Here is a 23,436-nt window from a genome sequence, read left to right as displayed (position 1 = left end):
TAATCATATTATTATTATTATTATTATTATAAGATTCTCTTATAAGATTAGTTTAAACATGCACACACTACAACATTAAAAAAATATATCACACACAACAGGATTGTAATTAAGATTATATCGGGTTTGCCAGCACACATCCTCTCATATCACGTGGCCATTTCTGAGAGACTCTTATTCACACACAACTGCACGCGCGTTTGTGTGCGTTTGCTTGCATGTGCTTGTAGACAGTGTGTATGCCTTTAGCTGTATTTAGGTCTGCATTTGTTGGTAAATTGGTTTTCATTTACATACAGTTTAGGACACATCCGATCTGCTCGTCTATGCATTTAAGCGTATTCTGCAGACAGTGCCTAAAAAGCATCATGTCTACTGTTGCTTCCTGTATCTATAATTCATGATGCAGGTTCCAAACAAAGGACTTCGCCTCGCATGGCAAAAACACGAATCCCTCTATCCCTCCTATAGCGGGCTAGCTCAGACCCGCAACCACTAACAAGTATTACAAGGTGTGAATGACTGACACGCACACGGGCACGTTGGGTAAGAAAATTGCATGGACAATTCCTAACATAAGCCTCCCTTTTCTTACGTCCATTTGTGTCTCACTGAATATTGCCAGACAGGAAGATTGTGTGTGTGCCTGTATGTCTGTCAATTGATGGATATCTGGCCTACATTATGAGGATCCTGCTAGACAAGCTCAGTTTAGTATAGCCTGGTACTTGTTGATAGACAGGCTGTCTGTAGACTTCCACTGAAAGAGGACTGTACAGAACAATGGAGCTGTTGGCCAACAACAGCAATAGTCAGACTCATTTTCTTGCTCTTACCGGCATCACATGGGCTTTCTCTTTTCATGTGACAGAAAGCACATCAATTCAATTCATTCACTGTAACGGGACAAATTTAAGAAATCCATCATAGGTGCTAGATTGCATCTGGTGTCATTTGCCTTGATTTCTATCTCCATTACTGTCATTGTTGGGACATGCACGTGGCCTCTTATTAAAATACTGCAAGGGCATCAGACACACGTGGCACTTTTAACAGCATAATGTGGCACACACTACTGTGTGCTCAACGTGATGTCTGTCTTTAACGTCGCTCACCCAAAATGAACCAGATGGAAGGAGGGCGGAATGGTGACGAGGGTGGGGAGAGTGAGAAACACATGAAAGACCTTAAAAATGGGTAGGTAAATTAATAAAGTAGAGCAAAGCCAACAGGATTGGGTGAAATAAATTAGAAAAATGTGTGATTGTGGAGATGAGGAGATAAGAAAAGCCGGAGGATCAGCTTTTCATCAAAGATGCATATAGCTTGTGAGCTAGTTCAGGCAACCTCAAGTTTATCAAATTCACGTTGCTTCCACCAACACCCAAGCACCATTGGGCTCTGCTTTCCCTTAGGGTTTACCCTGGGGGGTTGTTATATAATAGAAGTTCGGGCCACTACGTGAACCTCACATATACAGTTCGACACCTACGTGCCACCGCAGATCTGACCGATATACCCATACATGGAGATCTGTGTGTCTGTCAGACCTTGTCCCTTTTATGGCCATGTATGGACATCTCTGTATGTGTCGGTTCCAAATCAGAGAGCATTCCTGGCCATCTTGGATATTTTTCAAACTGTCACTGGTGACAGCACTCGATCCAGTTTCATGTACAGTATAGTACACTATAATCAAGAGGTTTGACACTGCAGAGCAGGAAGAAATTTGGAGACAATCCTCCCACACGCCAAGATAAACAGGCAGAGGAACACAGGTACGTACGTCGGGCAGTGTGTGAGCATGAGCCATAACAAGTAAAGATGATTATGGTGGTATCCTCTAGCTAGCGTTGTCTGATACAAAGATAGAGAAGGCGGCGAGTCATATACCAGCCACCGCTGCCAAGGAGAGGAGTTGTGTCTGCCTTCTAATGGAGTTGGGGAGAACAGACAGTGTGCTGCAGCTGAATAGCACAGACTAGCTGTATGCCAGAGTGAAGTTGTAAATAGAAGCCATGTAGTGAAGCAAAATGGGAGAGCAACAAGTGGACCCACGCTACAGGAGTTGTCAAACTGAACAAGCACAGAATTTACCTCCCCCGTCAAACTTTCAGTATCAAAGTATCCTGGAGCCAGTCAGGGAAGCAAGACTTCCTTCATTTGATAGTACTGAAATTTGACATTTGAAATGGCAGAGAAACCCGATGCTCTATGCCTTAAATTATGATTTGTTTGGTTATGTTAATACTTACATTTATGCATTGTTTTCTAGGGGTTAACATTATTTAAGGGTAGTTAAAATATTTTTAAAGTTTAAAGGTCTAAATAGTTTCAATCTAAATAGTGAAATATCTGAAAGCCTGCTGTTGCATTTCAATCACTAAACTACCAGGTTAAAGAACCTTTCATAATACTTTCCCAGACATTTTAGGTCAAACGTGTGCTTAGGAGTTGAGTCTGAGAAAGTCTCTGGGAAAAGTGGTGATACAGGACTTTTGCCCCAATGTTTAAGGGTATGTGGCAACTTAATTAGTGCTAAAGCTGGCTGAAGTCTTGTAGAGTGTTTCTGCCCTAACTAAAGTAGCAATGTGCCAGGTTTCTGGATAAGTGGCATTCAAGAGCTTTCGGCCAAGAAGATGCCCATTTTGAAACAGTGTGCATTTTAATGTATGGGCCATGGCACTGGGGCTCTCTCTGTGTGTGTGTGTGTGTGTGTGTGTGTGTGTGTGTGTGTGTGTGTGTGTGTGTGTGTGTGTGTGTGTATGTGTGTGTGTGTGTGTGTGTGTGTGGTGTGCATGGGAGAGGGGGACGGGTGGTGGTTGCATTCATAAGTGTAGCAGTCCTCCTCTCCAGACTCCAGTATGTGGCAACCCTAGAAGATTGCCACGGTAGCCAGCCTGTGCCCTATGGTATGTAGACACTGTGGCATCCACACTGAGTGAGAAACTGGGTAGGGGGGCATGTGTGAGTAAGTGAGAGTCCTCCAGTTTACAGTAGTGTTTATGGAAGATAAAACCTGACCTGACACAGCATAAGCCCCTCAACAGATACATTGCATCCAACAGATGGGAGGTCAACTCCAAATGAAAAGAATATACACAACAACAGATTTTCTTAACTCATTTAGGACTAAACGCCTTCTAAATACTGACATTTCTGAAAATGTTCCAATATTTATTCAAAGGTTTCGAAAATGTTATTTTGCTATATCCTGTACATGGCAACAAGAACCCAAAAAGCCGGGATTCCCGTCCAGAAGGCCAGGTAAAACACCAAAAGGGTTGAGGTTCTCGTTCTGAATGGGTTAAGGAGATGTAGTTAGCAGCTCTGGCTGAGGCCAACATTTAGGAATTTTGTTTACTGGTGGCTATGGCGCTACAGTATGTGCTCCTGTGGAGCAAATCACACCACACTGAAGGAGGAGACAGTATTCTTAAACTACAGCAATATGTTGGCTGAAATGTTGCTGACAATTGTTAATGGGTGTGAGAAGGCTCCCCATGCTTTATCACTGCAGGTCTGTTGACAATAGCAGGGACAGGGTAAATGAACCCTATAGTTCATCTTCCAGGAACCATGAAATGCACTCAGCAAGTTTCAAGGCATTATGCCCATTAGATTCTGACCGATTCTTACATTATGTGCTAGTGAGTTTGGCCTACGGTTGGCTCTAGTCTAGCGCAGCAGTTCCCAACCTTTTCTGGATCAGGGCTCAGTTGACAATCTCAAAAGAGTTTGGAGCCCAGTCAGCACACCCACCTGGCTCAGGAAGCTACTAAACAGCCAACTAGGCTGTGGTCAGAAACTAAAAACCAGGTTTAAAAAACATAAACATCAAATCGAATGACACCCTCATCACTGACAAGCTTGATGTAGCCAACAACGCTGGTTAACAAACTGCCCTCCCACTCTGGGCGTTTCGGTGTAGACTGTAGAGCACATCAAAGCCTTCTACAAAAACCTAGGTGTTTGTAAAGATGATTTTAAAATGGCAATGGTAACAACTGAGGAGGTACTTAAAAAACTGAGTGCCCTCCAACCCCACAAGGCCACTGGCCATGACAATATTCCCTCCAAATTTCTCAGAGACTCAGACATTTCCATAGCTCCAATAATCGCCCACATAGTAAACCTCTCCATCAACTGGCCAAAGTACAAGAAAGGGAGTAAATTAGAACCCGGCAACTACCGCCCTATTTCTATTCTTAGCTCGACTAAAAAAAATGCTGGCGTAAATTAGATCCTAATTTTTTCAATAAATGCTAGCGCTGAAACGGTTAACTTGCTTAAGGGGGATAGACATACCAGGCAACAAGGCGGGAGGTGTTTGGAAACTCTTTTCTTATTGGCTTCCCATATATTGTTTGCTCGTATTCTAGTTGCTCATGTCGTAAAATCAGGGCATTTCAAGAAATATTTAAGGGCGTGTTATTTAAGTGACGTTAGGTTTCACCCGTGACATTTATCAAAGCTCAGATCAAATCTACGCCAGTATTTACAATCACTTGATAAATGCTCGAATTTAAGGCAGAATTTACACTCCATTGATAAATGAGTGGATGAGCGGAGTATCCCTCTCAGCTCTCACTACCATTAGATGATATATGATTACATTACATGTATATCATCACAGGACAATACAAGCAGAGAAAAACAATTCTGCACAGCATGAAATGTGGGATGTCTTAAACAAAATGGCATTAACCCAGCTGAACATCTCATGAATAAAAGCCCACAGCATTGAATATGTCTCCATTAACGCAGATCTTTGTTTATTCATTTCCCTTTTATGGTGGAGAATGAATTTATTTTGTATTTCTTTTTTCATTTGAAGCTAACAGCTGACCTGCGGAGGAATTAAATGAATGGATGTGATTTGGCTCTACTGCGCTGTAATCAGTGAGCCTTGTTTCAGCTGAAATACATTTCACTCTCCTGCATAGATCAGCCAACATGCAATGCAATGCCAAGCAACGAAATATCAGCAAATAAGATCTGGTCTGAAGAAAAACTACATACTACATACTTTAAACAACAAGGATGTGTGTGTGTGTGTGTGTGTGTGGTGGTTACTCACAAACGGTGTGAAACAGAATGAGCTAAATAATATATAAATAAAAGCTGATGACAGGATCAGGAGATTTGAGCATAAAAACAGGGGGAGATGTTAACTCAATGGAATTTAAATGGGGCGGGGGGGATTTGGATCTGCCAGGCTGATGGCTTCCCTATCTGGGTGTCAAACATGTACCGTGGGTGTGCTAAACAACAACCAAACATCCCCAAATCCCCCAGGCGCCTTTTGAAAGGCAAAGGAATCTAGGAGAGAATGGACTGAAGAAAACAACGAAGGGGAACAGAGAGAGAGAGAGAGAGAGAGAGAGAGAGAGAGAGAGAGAGAGCTGGAGAGAAGAGAGTGAGTGAGAGAGAGATAGAGAGAGGGAAGGGGGGGGGGCGTTCAATAGGTAGGCTACGCTTGGAGCAAATACAAGCCATGACATCATTGTATGGCACAGAATGAGGAGAGGGGTCGCAAAGACCCAGAGAGAAGGAAGAGAGAGAGGGGGCAGAGAGAGAGACAGAGACACACAGAGAGAGAGAGAGAGAGACAGAGACAGAGACAGAGAGAGAAGAGAGAGAGAGAAGAGAGAGAGAGAATGTGCAGAGGACCAACAGCCAGCCATCCTGCCTCCCGGGGCCCATCCCAAGGAACGGATAAGGACTGAACAATAACCTCTCAATGAATGGGATCCAAAATCCCACAGGAGAGAGGGAGAAAAAGAGAGAGGGAGAGAGAGAGCCTTAAATAGATGCAACAAAGCATCTCGGGCCATGTACAGCAAAGGCGAATTGAGAATTTGAAACAGAGCAGTCTTTGTCCTGTCAGACCAGTGGGTGGCACCATGTGAGGGATTTAACCGCCCGCCTCGTTCACATCGGAGCTCCCCCGATATATTGATCTGGTCATGTAATTCCACGGGTGAAAGAAAAGCACCAAAAAAGATTTGAACTGCTTTGGAAGCCTTGTTTATCAGGGCTGCATGACAGCACAGAGGCCTACGAAGAGAAGAAAGGAGAATGAGAAGGGCTTTATGTAACTTTGCAGTGAGGCTTTGCTCTTGTGTTCAAAGATTCCCCGGCTGTTTGTGATGCTGGCTCGGAGTCGGCAGAGACACGTGAGGAAGAGGGGAGCAGGGAAGTGTTTGGGGAGGCGCTGATCACAGCACCTCCTCGCACAAGTCACAATGTGGAGTTTAATTGCAGTCTTCATATCCTGGTGTTGGTAAATGAGGTCGCAGCCTTCGTTGGGAGGGCTCAATAGCCGCACGTGGTGTGTGTGTGTGTGTGTGTGTGTGTGTGTGTGTGTGTGTGTGCGTGTGCGTGTGTGTACACACATTCATGCATGTGTGCATCTGTGTGCTCAAACAAAGAGCTTCTGCTCCTCAGTGATTATAGCACAGAAGCCGAAATCCAGAACAGAGAAAATAAATTATAATAACAAGAAAAGAAGACTTTCATGTCTGATGCTTTGATAACAAAAAACTAAAGAGAAAAAAAGCAGGTCTCTGCTAACTGGAATTAGTTGCCTTCAAAGTCTACACTATATAGCTGGGGAACAAGTTTATGAAATCGCACCCAACCAAATGGAACATTCTCTCATGAATAACTTCAAGTCACAAATGAGGGGAAAGGAAGATGGCGTTTATATTTGGTGTTATATATTTTTAGGATCTGTGAAAAAGACACCGGGGAGAAACAATGCGGAGGTGGAGGGCTCCAAATGAAACCGTGTCAAACAAGTTGTACTTTACACACTGATCTCACAGATAATTCAGTGACACATTTAGATGAACACCACCGACAGTGCAGCCATCTGTCACCGTGGCAGGTATGTGGAACTCAGGTCAGCCGTCAAGGTGGTGCCTAAAGCCAGATAAAGTTATGGTTCACACCAGCATGAATGACACAGCCATACCCCAAACAGTACTATACAAACTCTGTTTAAAGACTATATACTCTACACTGGATGGTCTGTTGTATGTTGGCAACGTGAACACATTTCTCTGAACAGGAGGGACACGACTGTCACTGAATATCATTAGCGAGATCTGGTGCTGCACCATTGATAGCAAACTCTCACACGCCAACCTGTCGCCACAGACACAGTAACATCACCCAGAGTGATGTGATGCACACACATTGACAGGTTTGCGTGATATCCATCTGGGTATCAAAGTATAACACCCCCCCCACTCTCTCCAATGACTTCCATAGGAACAAGTTTTCAGTAACGGTAATGCCTGTTCGATCAAAGGAACATAAAACTTTGTCTTCTTCCTGTTAAAAAGAAAATAATCATTCGGAGTCAATTTGATCTTGATTGCAATTCAAAACTAGAAAGGGCCTCATCAACTGTTATCAAGCTTGCCTGAGACTATCAACTGAAGACGTTCTTTGATGTCTGGCCCCGGCCCATACCCGTCTATGGGCCCAGTCATCATCCCAGTAGTCATTATCTTGGGCTTTTGAGGCTAGCATGTCTATAATAAATACTGATATTGATGTACTGCATTATGAATGTCAGTGTCCCTTAGGGACGGAACAGCCGCTCCGTTTTATGTTATAGGACAGAAGAGAGAGGGCAAAACTGTAACTGCACAACAGAGCGAGAGAGAGAGAGAGAGAGAGAGAGAGAGAGAGAGAGAGAGAGAGAGAGAGAGAGATAACAGGCTATTGGAGGACTCCAACAGAATGACACTGACTGACATAAAGAGGGGAACTGAGAGAATCAACAATACATCGAGTGCTTCAAGGTGCTCGTCCATTTTGTACACACAGAGGAGATTGCTAGTAGAGACCATATATCTCATTGTGAGCTTATATATATTATATTATTATATTATTTGGCAATGCACAACCAAGTATAAATAAGGCAAAAGTGTGTCTGTACACAAGTGTAGTTCACATCATTATTTGCCAAACCGGGTGGCACTATAATGCAAGATGGATGCTTGTAGGAATTAGTTCCTCATTGGCTACAACTCATTATGCCTTGTCATCAGTCCTCAAGGTCCAGTCAGTGCATGCCAGTATCATGCAGGTTTCTTTTAGACACAGGCTGCACATCATTAAACATTCAGGACACTAAAAGTCAATGAAGGCAAGCAGATGTGAAAATATTTACTAAAGTCATTCTACTGAGTCTAAGGACAGTAGGCTATATGGTCCTTGTGAGTGTGATGATCCAGGTTTGAGGCACCAAAATTGTTTTTGATGAGGTATTGGTCAAATAGTTGAAACCCCTTTTTTTAAATCACTGCAGCGGTTACCGACAAATGTTCACTAGAAGCGTCAAGCGTGTTAGCATGTTGTTGTAGCCATAGACTACAAACAAGACAAATAACAGCGTATAGCTCTCAGACTTCCTGTGGCCAGTCTGTGACGTTTCCAGTCTGTGACGTTTCCATCTGACCCTCCATTTTAATTGTGAAGAGATCTCCTGCTTCAATGGCTTGAAGGAGGCATGGCTGTCCATACAAAATATGACATAGACGCTTAATTTAGGAACATTTGACTGGTGCCCGTTGAATGTGTGGTTTTGTAATACCCCTTGTCAAGAGTACCCGTTGAACCAGTCAGTCAGTCAGTCAGTCAGTCAGTCAGTCAGTCAGTCGACTAGTCGGTCGGTCTGTCTGTCTGTCTGTGTCCCTTTTATTATGCCACCATATGGAGATCCCCTCTTTCATCATGCCCATACATCATGGGCATGCCCAAATTTGGACATATCGGAGCCGATATACCACAAAAAGTACAATGCCGTGATGGTGGTGATTATATATGGTTTATGGGCGAAAGGAAAAGGCCTCCATTTGTAACTCTGAGTGTACAAATGGAACCTACAGTACCATTTGTAAGCAAGTGTCATATTTAGTTATGGAAGTAATCAATCGGATTAGAAATAAAAAATTGAATACATTTTTTGGGCATATATTGTTAAATAGGTGCCAGATATGACTGGGGGTATGCTCTAAAAGGGTTAAAACACATTCTTCATTTTAGCTCGACTTAATACATGCCCAAAAACCAAAATAAGAAAAGACAGTGCACCGTTTAAAGGCATAAGGCGGCCTGCCACAGTCTGAGTTGTTGTTCTGCTTGGGAAGGCAGACCATAGAACTGGAAACGGCTACAATCTGCTAATTTGTGGGCAAAGTAAGGTTTCTGTCATTCCATCTGACAGGTGCAGCAAACAGAAACACAGTCTCAAAATTCTACACAGCACACAGTTTTATGCTTCGTCTGTGGATAGTGGACTGGATATGCCATCTCACCACGCTCTGCATGTCATTGAGAATGCATCCTGTGTTTGTCTGTGCTAATGGAACGCCCCCATACTGTAAACAGTAAAATCATCTGTGTTAATTGAATACAGTGAGAATGGACCCAAATGGACCTTAGCCTACATGTAATGGGGTATATAATGTCCCACAATGAACAGTGAAGTCCCTCTGCCCTAATTGTCCTGCACCTCCTCCCTTAACCACTCTCTTCCTCTTCTTAGGACCACAAAGTAAACTAGCCCTCTGGGATTTTGTCGTTATCCTTTTAACATTGCTTGCGTAATTGTACTTGCTGTACTGTTAATAAAGTATTCAATCAATCAACTCTTCATCCATTTTACCCCTACTGGTTCCTCAGATCCATGCTCTTTTTCTACTGCATCTCAATCTCGTCTTCCTCAATAGATGCTGATAGGAAGGATACGGGAGCCTATCGCAGTGGCTAATCATTATACAGTAAGCCTGATTTATGCGTTGTGAGTTTATAGATCTGCTACATTGGGCAGAAGTGGAAGAGGGCTATATTCTAAACCAGGAGACAGGGTCCCTTGTGCGATGCACGCAGACGCGTTGCATACTGTAGTTCTGCACTTAAAAGAGGGCTGTCTCACGTCTGTTGCCAAAGGTTAATATAGGTCAATCTCATCCCATTAACACATTTTGTACATAATACGTCCTGAAACGTCATAAGGATTGGAACCGAGAGGTGCCTTAGACGTCTGTGGACGTCCTAGCGACGTCCAAACGACGCGGGCGAGATAATAATATTCAGAATAATTACTTTTTTTTTTTTTGGCATTTCGCTTTTCGCTTGCCGTATGCTAACGCTCTGTGAAACTATTAGCTTGTCATTGACTCCCATGTTAGCGCGGCGGAAAGAATGACTCGTATCTCCTCATCCAGGGCGCTCTCCGTGGTGATGAATGGATCGATATGCTGGCGCTGCGTTTCTGCTCCTCATCCGTCTCTCCCGCAAAATATGAACTCTTTTTGGAGCGTATATAAATATATTAAGATGATCGGAGATTGTGATGGCACTTTGTCAGTCAACTTTTTTAAGAAAGTATTTCCGGTTCATGGCTTTCAAAATAGAAGCGATCACTACTCTGGCGATTACTCTGGCGCAAGCAGCGCCTTTATTTTGATGCAGTTCCGGTACTAAATGTGTTAAGGGCTGGGGTTGAGGATATTTACTGTTCTGTGTGCACTCACTGCAGTGTTCCCTCACAGCATTTTTCAGTTTTTTCAAGTGTGAAGAGGCACAAAATGGTGCAACGGCAGAAAAACCAAATACACCATGACTCTTCAAGGAAACCAATATAAAAATGAATTCAGGGAGAGCAGCTCCCGTAAACCTATTGCATGGTTGGGGAAACACCGGTGTATTGATCCTTTAATTCCCATTCTGTATTCTTGGTTCAGACACCTGGGGTGGAAAATGGAAAGTTTGAAAAGGAAGATAAATTAAATTGTAACGACAAAAAATGGAAATGTGTTCTGCTAAAGAAGCAAGCGTGCAAGCTTCACATGGCATGGTCTCCTTATAATCTCCTCCAAGGGGGGGCGCTCGGGTGGTGCAGGAGAAAAGTTCCTGCCCACCCCAAAACAGAGACTAGACTCTGTTGCTGCACTAGTGACTCCTACATGCAGGTCAGGGAATAGCGTGTACCACCGCACTGCATCGCATGCTCCCAGTGAAACTCTTTTCTGTGGAGTGAAAAGGAGCAGGCAGGGGGTATCACATGTATTGGAGGAGACATATGTGCTCACTGGCACTCTCCTTAAGACCAACCATTAGGGATCAGCAGCGGTAAGGAACTACAGTACAGGGAGACTTGGTCATCGACAGAAAGACTAATGCTAGCTGAACTAACACTACAGGATAAATTGGTGAGATTAGAAACGCCCCTCCCGACAATAGGGGGTCATGCCCTGTCCGAGGCTGATTGAAACAGACAATCTGGACAGATTGTCCTGTACAGTGAGGGCTTCAAAGATCCAAACGTAAACCCGTTTGTCTGGATGATTACATCACTACTGTCCGAGTCAGAGGGCAGGAGTGGCAAGCAACTGAGAGAGACAATTCTACAATGAGACAAACGTGAAGTGAATGAGAGGACTTTTGATATGGTGACCGGTCGAAACAACCTGTTGGAAAGAGTCTTGTCAATATGTTGCAAGAACTCTATACAATGTGTCTGTCTTCCCAGACGCATAACAATCGTTTGTCCTTTGCCACAGAAAGTTTACCCAGCTCCATTGTTTACATCTGCTTCAGCATGTGATCACTTGAGATGAGGCACGATAATCTTAAGGTGACTCTCCACCAAACTACAACAGACTGTTGGCATTTAGTTCAGCACAAACATCTGATGACATAACTCTAAACACCAGGAGGCGGCAGTAGTCTGCAGCGCTGGTCTGAAACAACCTGCCAGTGTTGCCAGGTGTGCTCATTATAAGTGATCACAGTCCTGTTAACTTGTTTCACTGACATAATCTGGCAACACTGGAACCTCCAGGCAAAAAAAATAATCACACCCATGTGAAGTGAGGGGCGCTCTTATCGTCATACATCATCATATACATCACATTCCGTGCTCAACCAATGAAATCATCACAATCAATCAACACATTCCGGCCAATCACAATTTGCGTCTTCACTTTTCTGTCCTCGCTTTTGGCTTCAATGTTTACACCAAAAGATGGTGAGTTAAGATTGACAATAGGTATTGTTGCAACGACAAGGCTCAAGATTGATATCTCATCCATCCTGTTCAAGAACCAACCTTAGGAATAGCTAGAAATAGACACTCAGTGTTTGACTGAATACTTCAATTAGGCCCCTGACTGGATTGGCCGGGGCTACAGGTATCTAGTTCAAATGTGCGACAGGCAATATGACCGTCTCTGGCTTATTTAGGCTTGCTTCTGCAGTGGTAAATAGCAAACGAGAGGTCCACTCTACGGAGCCTTTAGCTCCATATATCTAAGGGTGGCAGCGGGGGCAGTGTCTTGAGTGTACAGGGTTTTTTATGAGGGCCCAGGTTCCCGGCCTGTTGAGAACTCTAGTTTTCGCCGGCTGCCTGGGCGTGGCTGCACTAATAACTTTGGGGCAGGCCCGTCTAGAGTTTAAATGGACAGTTATCAGTCAAAAGGGAGACATCGAAGAGGAAGGAAGGATGGATGGGGAAGGATCAACATATGGAATGTCAGAACAGGTCAGCTCCATATAGGGAGATCTATGGGTTTGAGGTCAGATGTAGAGTTGCTGGCCAATATTGATGACATCAGGGATCTCCATATATGGGTAATCTCATATATGGGCTTAATATTGATGTCATCAGGGATCTCCATCCCTGATGTCACGAGGCTGGTGACAGAGGCTCGTGATGTCACGAGCCTGGTGATAGACTAACTAACGGAAGTTTCACCTTTTCATAGTAATAGAGAAAACAATCTTATAAGATTATTATGTTGATGATGCAACCCATTTTCAAAACTCCTGTAGTTTGGGACCACCTTAAATTGGGAGAAGGTTTTGATAAAAGATCAAAAGAATAGAACGAGATAACTAAATAAGAATAGATCTCCAACATGCTGAAACTATACGTCCCATACCATTTAATGAAGGAGGTATGAAGAGCCTTGTCTCTCATCCTCCTGAGGGAGAGCAGGAGGATGGTCAGATGGGAGAGACTCCTTTCTGCTAAACCTAAACCTAAACCTAAACCTGCTTGGGTTCCACACAATCAAAAATATACAGAATAGAGATGGCAGCATGTCGCCTTTCTCTCCTCCTTGTTTCCTTTCCTTATTCTTCTTTCAACTTGCACTTTGGTTGCCCTCATGCCTCCTTTTCCCTCTCTTTCCTCTCCCTTTTCCGCTCTTTTCCAACTTAGCGGAGATGGTGTGATGATGACTCTGCATTGTAATGAGACTTGCAGTTGTTTTTCATTGCTATTATGGATGTATTTACTTCTCAGTCATCACAATGTTTTGGCAGTCTGGAAGTAACAGCGCACCATGCACTGTGCAATTCACAAACAGTTGTGACAGAAAGCAAACTTAACTAATCATGGAACTCAGATGGAAAGGAAAACCTCTTGGTAATTTCAAACTCTCTGAATACAAAGATAAATCAGATTGTTTTTCTTTCCAGTTCTTCTGTCTACTAGCTCTGAGAGCCAGTTCCTCCTGTGAGGCAACAATGACCCCTGCTGTTTACCAAAGGTACCTCCACTGTGTTTGGTAAGATTATTTGTTGGTGAACTGTAGCTGCTCTCGCTGCACTATAAACCACACTTTTAGGAGCCCCCACGAGCTATCTCCAGCTCCGCCCTCCATCATGTATGTGGATTTAAATTAATGACTTCCTCTGTCATTAGCCTGAAGAGAACATAGTGGTAAAAAACAACCAAGAATATCCTCCCACTGACATGCACAAAAAGATAAAGGTTTTCTCTAGCTTAAGCCTACAGGCCAAACTTAAGGACGACATTCATTTAAATGTGTCATTCCAAAATTATATTACATGTCTGAGTTGGCCCCATCTGTGGGCAAAGTGCTAATCTGCTAAACATTGTAGACAGGCATCTACAGTGAGGAAAATCTTCCATGGAAAGTCTTCCATGGAAGGTTTTCTCAGTTGCCTGAGATAACTCTGTATCATCTACGCTAAAAAACACACTACACTTGCTATTCATAATCTGTTATGTCATTTTTCTTGTTTTATTTATTTATTTTCTTTTTTTTGGGGGGGTGGGGGGAGTGCCCTGCAGAGAGTAGAGGGCCCTGGGGCTTCGGATAACAGGTCTCTGGACAGGACTCTGGACCAGTGTTCACCTCCACATCAACGGATAGATACACCACTGGAGGGCTTGGACTGCAGCATGAAGTGAAGGACCGGAGAGTTCCGTCCAGGAAGCATAAAACACTAAAGACATTTTTGGATAGAGTTGCTAACAACTAAGCGTCTGCCAAGTCCGTTCTGGCCCGATCAGTGTGTGTGTGTGTGTGTGTGTGTGTGTGTGTGTGTGTGTGTGTGTGTGTGTGTGTGTGTGTGTGTGTGTGTGTGTGCATACCTCAGAATCTTCAGTGGAAAGTCCCAGCTGAAGGACGGCGCTGGGAGACTTCAGCTTGGCTCGACTAGACTGGGCCATCTGCAGGTTCAACTGCCAACCAACATGCTCCAGCTGGATCACATAGACAGACACGCACACACACACACACACACACACACACACACACAGGGCAGACACACACACACACACACACACACACACACCTTACTTGAGAGGACATCACATTTTTTACGATGCCAATTTTAAGAATGCTATTTTCAACCCTAACCCTAATAGCTTAAGGAAGCGAATAGAACAGGGCGCCACTTCTCCATTGTACTTCAAAGGACTATTTTCAGCTTGTTGATATTGATGCATTAACATGAATTGCATTTTTATAGCACTTTTCTAAGTACTAGCACTAAGCACTATACAATGGTTCATTCATTCATACATTGGGAAGTCCTCACTTTCCACATTCACACAACAATGGTGGCAAGGTAGCACCAACCGAGTCAATGGAGGCAATGTAGGGTTCGGTGTCTTGCCCAAGGATACTTTGACAGGAGGAGCTGGGATTCGAACCGCCGACCCGTCCCATGGATCATTGGACGACCTGCTCTACCTACTGAGCCACAGATGTGGGACATTTGGTCCAACAAGCCCAACGCACGCACACTAAGTAAACATCTGGCAAAACCTCATCCCTAACCTAGAAAAATCTAATCCTAACTCTAACCAAGTCGAATCTTGTAAGCCTAACTCTAAGAATGTTTTTTAAACCAAACCAACCAAAAACATTCTACTATACTTGGTCCGCACGCACACACACGCACACGTATGCAAACATAATCTGAATGAGTCAAAAGTGTGAAACAACATTAGTAACTAATCCCCTCCTAAACATTTTTTAAATAACAACAATAAACAACTCATTGATGGTTCAATGAGTAAGCTGCTCAGGAAGACTAACCGGCTGAAGGTGGATTTAAACTACAAGATGTCTTAAGCTACAACCCCAATAGCCATTGTCCAAAATAATTACTCAAAGCGAACACAAGGCAGAGGCATGCATTGCTGAGAAATATACAGAAATAACAGCTTTGTGTCTAAACTTGTGAATCAGCATTAATTGCTGCTTACTGTGGCTAAGATATGTGTACAAGTATTCCTTGCCGGTTTACTGACTGGCAGGCTGATTTACCATGTGCTTCCACACCCGTCAACTGTAGCACCGATAGATTAGAAGTACTGAGCTGAGGTAAGGTAAGTGTTTTATGATGCGAGAGAGGCTGTATTAATAAACCATGCATCGGTAGACAGGTACCAGACTACCAGGAAGGGGTTGTAACATTATTTACAACAACTTTAGCTGCGGCTTAAAGACCTTAGAACTGCAGCTGTACAAAATGGTTTCGATGGAATGCTGAATTACACAAACTTAATTTAGAAATGAGTGTCTGTCAAATAGAAAACAGTCCAGCAGAATTAATAGTATTGTATTGGCAATGTTTTGATTAGCAAGTAGTAACTGAACAGAAAGAATGAAACTGTGAAAATGTGAGGCAGTTTGTCTATGGCATGCTAATGTCGTCTGTGGCTCTGGGTGTTTGAATTCCTTCCACAAGAAGGATAGAGCATTGGGTGGCCATGACTAAAATAAGGCATCTCTGTGGGATTATATAATTAAAAATTATGTAACATGATGCATACTTATTCACAATGAGTATCACTGATCCCCCTTACTACCTAGAATAAATTGTTTTACTAGTACCTTTAGTCTAGGCGAAGAAGGATTGCGACATAGTGTTGGAAAGTAAAATGTGTTTTATTAATGACCTTCTTTTGTTTAGGTTATTTTAGAATTTTGCATGATTTTACAGATACAATGTTATTTTCAAAACATGATTTATTTAAGACAAGATTAACACTACTTGATTTTTACTTATTCTAATTCAACTACTCTAAGCAAAAGTTGGCAGTTACAAAAAGCAGGCGCCACAATACTACTACTACTGTTTGAAGTTGAGTTGTCAAAACTTTAGTCTGTAGCAAAACACAGCAAGCATCAAAGGGTCACCATGCAACTCCTATGGGACTAAACGGTTGCAAGGAGTTAACTCTAAAACCATCTGGTGTGGTTTGGGCCATTGAATTCAATGCATTGAATCAGTAGGGTCAACGTGGGTCAACGTGCAACAAGACATATCACACCGTAGGGACAACGCTAAAACCGTCTTGACCCTTTGGTGTGGTTAGGGCTTAAGGCTGCTATGAGGACTTACTACTAGTGGGTTCAACATCCTAAATGTGGACCTAAAACCATCACATACTATACATTGATGAACCTTCAGAAGCAATTGCACTGCAGCAAGCCTAATGAAGTCTAGGATGGCACATAATACACAGAGAACAAAACAAGAACATGGCAGGCAATTAGTAAGTAAGCAATAGTTGAGGGTAAACTCACAACTTGGAGAGACAAGATCTGACAATAAGTAGAAAATCGGTTGTAGCCTGTCCGATGTGTACACGCTGTCAGTGGTAGGGAGTCGCACACCTGATCCTCAGGTCTTTAGTAAACAGAAAATACATTTTCATGTCGGAATACCGATTGCATCCAATCAGGAGAGAGAACCCCCCCCCCCCCAAATATTCCGGTGATCGCAATTGTAATATTGCCGTATTCTGGAGGAATAAGGATGGACCTCGCTAGCATTGGCACTATTGCAGTTAGCATCCAAGATGGCGACAAACCGGACATGCATCATACTAAAACAGACTCTGATCCGGTGGCCCCAAGCTCCACCTTTTTGTCCGCCAGGTGGCACTCATTGTGTAAAAATAACACACACCCTATTATGACAAGATTTTATAGTTTATGCTTATCAGCCTCACCTTCTTTGGGGCAAAGATGTTCTGCCTTAGCCTCTCCACCATCTCAGGGCCAGCAGTGGCCCAAGTCTGGGAGAACACTTCTGCCTTGTCTGGACTCAGATGCACTGCCTCTAGCTGCTGTTGAAGAGATGCCGGCTTCACATTATGATACACTGCCTGGAGAGTGGAGACCATACATACAGGAGAGGAGACGAGAGAGTATTATCACTGGTAGGACAGAACAAAGCAGTCCATGGGGATGCCAGTAAGATCAAGAACCTTATTGTTATCTTTTTTTGCTTTTCTTGTAATCTGCTACTAAAACCATCATATTAAAGATTTAAAAATCCATCCAAGAATCCATTGCTCTCTAGGGGCTCTTATTAAAGTATCTACTCCAGTTTGGGATATCATGGGTAATTCTAATACTACAAGATAAGACCACTGTTGGACTTTCCCTGTCTTGAAACCAATTACTGTACAACATGGATAGCTGTCAAATTGTTTTTGTTGATATTTGATATTTCCCACAAACAGGGATAATGGTTGTGTTGGAATAAGGTGTGGAAATGATTGGTTGTTTGTGTTTGTTTGTGTGTGATGATGATAGTGTGTATGGTATGGTCTACTTGTCTATAGAATGTAAAAAATACTTTAAATATAAATGTGACTGTGTGGTAACATTCAGCTCCTCAGAACTGCAGTCAAACCTTCAAAACACAATACAAAACACAACAGTGACACCAGGTGGCCACTGGCCCCATCAAATTTCAATATTTTCCTTACAGCAGCATAATTCCCTCTTCTGATTATTGCTGTGTGCTCGGGTTATGCTTCATGAGGTGTTATAAGCTTGTACACATTTTCTTTATTACCAGGCAAACAAAAATGTATTCTTTATTCTTTATGTTCCAATATTAAATGCCAAAAACAATTAAATCGTTAATAGCAATTATTTGTATGACAAATGTGTGTGTGCTCAACACACACATTGCAAAGCTCTTTAGAAAGAAGCGCTATAGAAATGCAGACCCTCCTTACCTGTTCCAGGATAAAGGCTGATGTCTCCAGGACTAGATTCAGAGCTTGTTTGTCCAAAGATAGAGCAGTCTGCAGTTTATTCTCTTCCTCCTCACTGAACACACGCTCACCCTGGAAGAAGATTTAGCATACATTTTAAAATAGGTTGCTTTTGCTTGGTGTAATTCAGTTCAAGTAAAGATGCTGGCATGACCAGCTCAAAATGTCAACAACGAGAACAACATTTTAAAAGCATACTTTTCTTGAGTTAAAGGTTGGGTACGTGATTTTCTTTGGTTAAAATAAATGTTAAAGAGCTCTATATTCGGATAGTACTCATTGCTATTTTGTTCATGTCTCTCCAGCTCTTCATTAAACAGAAAATGTATTTTCAGGTCGGGATACCAATTTTATCCAATCAGGATAGAAAACTCAGATACAGATCAAACAAGTGAAAGTAATGACACAAAGAAATGAGCAGACAAAATGGGAACTGGAACACCACCTATAAAGAATTTAGCTGATCACTTAAGCTGATTGGCTGAAAATGTGTCACCTACCTACCTAATTATGTATGCTCTCTTTATTCAAGAGTTGGAGAGACGGGGAGACCCAGCTGTTACTGAACAAACAAACACTAAAGGCTCATTCATAGTCTGGGTTTTCGGTGTTCATAGTCTGGATTTTCGGTGTTCATAGTCTGGATTTCCGGTGGTGAGGTGACCACCGGAGCTGAAATAACGTTGAGCGGTGGTGAGTAAAAACAGAGAGAAGGGCTGGGGCGGTGGCAGTGGTTTGCTCTTCACCGCGGCTCGTGACGTCATGTTGTAGTTCGGTGGTCACCTCACCACCGAAAATCCAGACTATGAATGAGCCTTAACACTCTATACGGTAGCAATGATTACTATCAGAATAGTGCTTTAATCTTTTAACAAAAATATATCACTTAGCCTATCTTTCTTTACAAATATATCTTTGGTCTGGGTTATATTCATAGGCATAATAACACACCTTCAGATGAAGCTTCTGAATGATGCGGGAGATGAGTCTGGAGAGCTTGTTCACATCAATCGTGTTGATGAACGCCACTGCTTCTTTTATGCTGTTTGGATTAAACATTGTTTAGCTACATGAATCCCAACGCAACAGATAACACCACTGCCTAGAGACACATAAAATATTATATATAATAAATAATGTATTGTATTGCCACTCTGGTATATTAATTTTGCTACTCTGAGGTCCACGCTTATCATGTAAAATGCTAGAATTAGATTGATTGAATACTTTATTAACAGTCAGCAAAAAGTACAGTGGTACGATTACAATGATGCTAAAATGATAACACAAAAAGCCCTAAGGGCTTGTTTCCTTTGTGGCCCTGTGTATTTAATTCATCAAGACATACAATCATATGCAACAGGGCAGGGGTTTTCAACTGTTGGCCATAGGAAAGTGAAGTTTTTTTAGTTTTTTCTTGAGAAATTAAATGATCTGGTGCCCTATGATGAGGCCTCAATGTTGTAATTTACTTGGAAGTTGGAGGTGAAGAAATTCCACAGAAAAAGAGAGTTTGAATCTCAAGAAGGGGAAGTTCAGTCATTATTATTAGGAAATATATATTACAATTATAGATACTAGTTCTGTCTTTCAATCATTTTATTATTATTATTATTATTATTGTTATTGTTATTATATTTTCACAATCTGATACACTGATACGCCAGCTACTTTCTAATGTTTTGATAATTCGTGCGACAGATGTATGCATATGACGGTATAGAGTTTCATGTGACGAGCTTAAACTATAGTGTATTTAATTAAGAAGATGATCAGGTAATGTAATTGTGAAAATAATAATAATAAAATGATTGAAAGACAGAACTAGTGTATTGTCTGCTAGCGTGCTGTTTGCTTATGTTATGGATATACATACTTTACAACTTTGTCAACAAAATTAATTGCATTAAACAGTGCTTTGCACAACCGCTCCGGCATTGGAAAATAAGCATCTCTCTGCAGCCTGCGTGGCTGCCAGGGATATTTGCCTCTCCCCTTCTCATTGGCTAGAGGTAGCTTTGCCGTTGCTTACTGTCCCATTGGCTAGATGCAGCCAATCACGTCACCACGTCAGCATGACTAGGGTGATGAATCTGACACACAGCCTGGGCACAGCTGAACTTCCATGCACGGCCAAAAAAAGCTGTCTGCCGTCATCTCTTCCAGGTTTTTAGACAGCTGGTGGATGGAAATGAAGCTCCACCCCCGAGGCAGAATGCCGCTGCGCTGGGGCAAGCTTTTTCAGGAATCTGGCCAACACGGAAATCTGCCTCGTGGGTGGAGCTTCATTTCCATCCACCAGCTGTCTAAAAACCCGGAAGAGACACCGGCAGACAGTTTATTTTGTCCGTGCATGGAATAGGTGTGCTTACACTGTTTGTCGTCTACATGAGGTTTAACTAGTCAGGTTTCACCTGACAAAAAAATCTTACCCCATATCCACACCCAACACAATAGTGGTCCCCAGCCCAAGGTTGATTCAGGGTGGTGGTCCCTGGTTCACAATCAGTTGAGCCATCCCACCCTAGCATAATGAGCAGGGGTTAGGTGAGTTCTAGGTGTGACTGGCCAAGAAAACCTGACCAGTTTTTTTGAGAGTGGGCTTATTTTGTAATGCCCTTGTGGTGCACCGCAAGCCTGGGGGCAGAGGTGGCCGATATCAGAAGTTCGTATCCCCGGACTGGCACGTTAAAATTACCACCGTTGAAGTGCCCTTGAGCAAGGCATTGAACCGCTACCATGAAATGTTCTATGAGCAGGGCCTGGCTGTAAACAAGTTCTAGCCCTACAAGCAGAACCCAATGCTACTGAAGTTTCTGACATTTTTTAGACCCAGAGCATTGGGTCCTATTCCATCTCCACCCTGCCACCAGGTACGCACACATAAATAAACATAAACACGTTCGGAAAAAACAATCTGCGCACTTTGAGGACTTTTTTTTCGTGTGAGGGCTTCTGAATGTGTGAACTATAAGTACCTATACATACCGCTGCGAATATCTCCTGTGTCGCGGAAGCCGTTAAGTATTTTTAATCTATGTTTGATTAAAAATGTCGCTTTGCTTCTTCTCTTCCTACCTTGTTTATTGACACCTCATTGTACCGCCTATCTGGCTAGCTAGTGGCACTATAGCTATGACAGAGCAGATCAGAGGCAGGAACGTAGCCGGCACAAGCCAACCGCACATCGGAGGCGGTACAATAAACGGTAAATAAACAAGAAGAATCAAAGCGACCAAATCGGTCAAACAAAAATACTTAACGGCTTCAGCGACACAGGAGATATTCGCAGCGGTATGTATAGGTACTTATAGTTCACACATTCAGAAGCCCTCACAAGAAAAAAAGTCCTCAAAGAGCGCAGATTGACTTATGCGGAGGATGTTTATGTCCGTTAAAGTAACGCACAGGGACCCTACATAAAGCGACATCCAAATTTCAGAAAAGCTTTATGGAGGGTTCCGAGAGGGGCTAAACAAGTTCTTGAGCTTAGTCCAGTTACCCTGGGTAAACATGGTAACTTTGCTTTGCTTTGTGCTAGAGTGCATGCATAATCAAAATTAGTGACATTGGATGAGTGCTCAGGCTGTGCCCTCAGTGTATTCCTACTGACCAACCCTGCAAAAAAAACTTTTTCTTTGGTTGACTTTCCTCGGATTACTTTGTGTTGCCTTGGCTTTCACTGGAAAGATTGTCCTCTAAAATACAACCAGGTAGGTAATTTCGTCTTTGGCTTTGCAGAGGTTAATTCTGGACACAAAAATAATGGGCTTTTTTAGATGCTTTTTTTTAGCCATGGTTCACAACTTCACATGACAGTCATGTTTCAGCCAGGGCTAATGCTTTTTAAGTGCGAATGGCCAGTTGGCAACCAAGACCATCGAGTAGCGACTCAGATTTGGGTCCCAAGTATAGCCTACAAACCGATAACAGGAGCAGAGAAAAACTCTATGCAGGATGGATGTTACAGTTACACTATGCACTGCGTCCATAGCAATAGCAATATAGCATTATACTACAGTGCTGTAGAATATGCGACGAGGAGCTATAGAATATGCGATTCATTTTCATCCTACCTTTGTGTTTCTTTAATAACAGCTGCCATTGTTGCCACTTATTGTCTTCAGTTACTTTAAAACAATGTTTAATTTTGTCAGAGCATCATCATAAAGCTACAGACAGTCTTTCCTGTTGCTGTCACAAGACATGAAGACAATGCACGTGAGCGTCAAAGCTGCGTAAAACATACGCTAAAGATCCTGTCTGGAGCGGATATGGAAACGAGTTCTGTGTGTGCGTGCGTGCGTGCGTGCAGTGCGTGCCATAGGTGCGTGCACGTAAGTGTAATTTACTAAGCAGTGCACTAAGATGTAAATGTAAAGCTTGGTGACGCGAGTCTATCAGCATATATATCATATTATTAATTGTTGTATGAATGAAAAAATGCTTTTGTAAAAAATAAAATAATAATAAAAGATACCCGGATCAATGACTAGGGAATCATGGCCGAGGCAGTCACAGTCATGGCTGCACAAAAGCTGCGCATAATGAGCACTTTGAAAGAACTGTCAAATTGTCTTGCACTAAAGGGAAATCTGATTACTTTCAAGAAATATGGGGACAGTTCATGCGTTTTATGGAAAGCAATCCATTAGGACCTGTATTAGATAATCCACAGTAATGTGGGGAGGAAAATGGGGACCATATCTGTTTTATTTGTTTTTGATTGAGTTGTGTTTGTTATGATTGTATTTCTTTTTTCTTTTTTGTTATTGTATTTGTGTATCTGTTATGTTTGTGTATTTTTCTGGACATTTTATTAACAAGAGATCTATAACTGTAATGTTTTATATAATTGAAAAAGAATGTCAATATAGTTTAACAAAGAGCACTTTGACACATGCCAATTTGCGCACCACTATGAGCAATGACTTTTTAGACATATTACTAACAAAAATACCAAATCGTACATGATCTACTGCTTGACCAGACAGATATTGTTTTTGGTTCTTTAGACAATATGAACATATTCCAATATCTGATATGCAGAATAAATGCTGCGTAGGCTATTC

At 42.4% G+C, this 23,436-nt stretch overlaps 1 protein-coding gene across 3 annotated transcripts in view; it reads right to left on the bottom strand.

The window, feature by feature from the left end:
- Positions 1–22,570, bottom strand: part of commd10 (COMM domain containing 10) — a 62,126-nt gene extending 39,556 nt beyond the window's left edge. The window contains exons 1-5 of one of the 3 annotated variants that reach the window (XM_080765006.1): positions 22,441–22,570; positions 19,316–19,406; positions 18,326–18,436; positions 17,306–17,461; positions 14,429–14,539 (exon numbers count right to left, since the gene is read on the bottom strand). In XM_080765006.1, coding sequence (XP_080621132.1) covers positions 14,429–14,539; positions 17,306–17,461; positions 18,326–18,436; positions 19,316–19,406; positions 22,441–22,469 — 498 coding nt within the window. In that variant the 5' untranslated portion in view covers positions 22,470–22,570. Of the gene's footprint in view, positions 1–14,428; positions 14,540–17,305; positions 17,462–18,325; positions 18,437–19,315; positions 19,407–20,796; positions 20,882–22,440 lie in introns of those variants that run through there. The other 2 variants (XM_080765008.1, XM_080765007.1) reach the window with 2 other exon arrangements.
- Positions 22,571–23,436: the final 866 nt, after the last annotated feature.

The sequence above is a fragment of the Protomyctophum bolini genome (genome assembly GCF_963924005.1).
Source record: "Protomyctophum bolini genome assembly, chromosome: 6".
Taxonomy (NCBI): domain Eukaryota; kingdom Metazoa; phylum Chordata; class Actinopteri; order Myctophiformes; family Myctophidae; genus Protomyctophum; species Protomyctophum bolini.
Note: the sequence above shows the minus strand (reverse complement) of the source record. Positions and strands in the feature narration are given on the sequence as shown.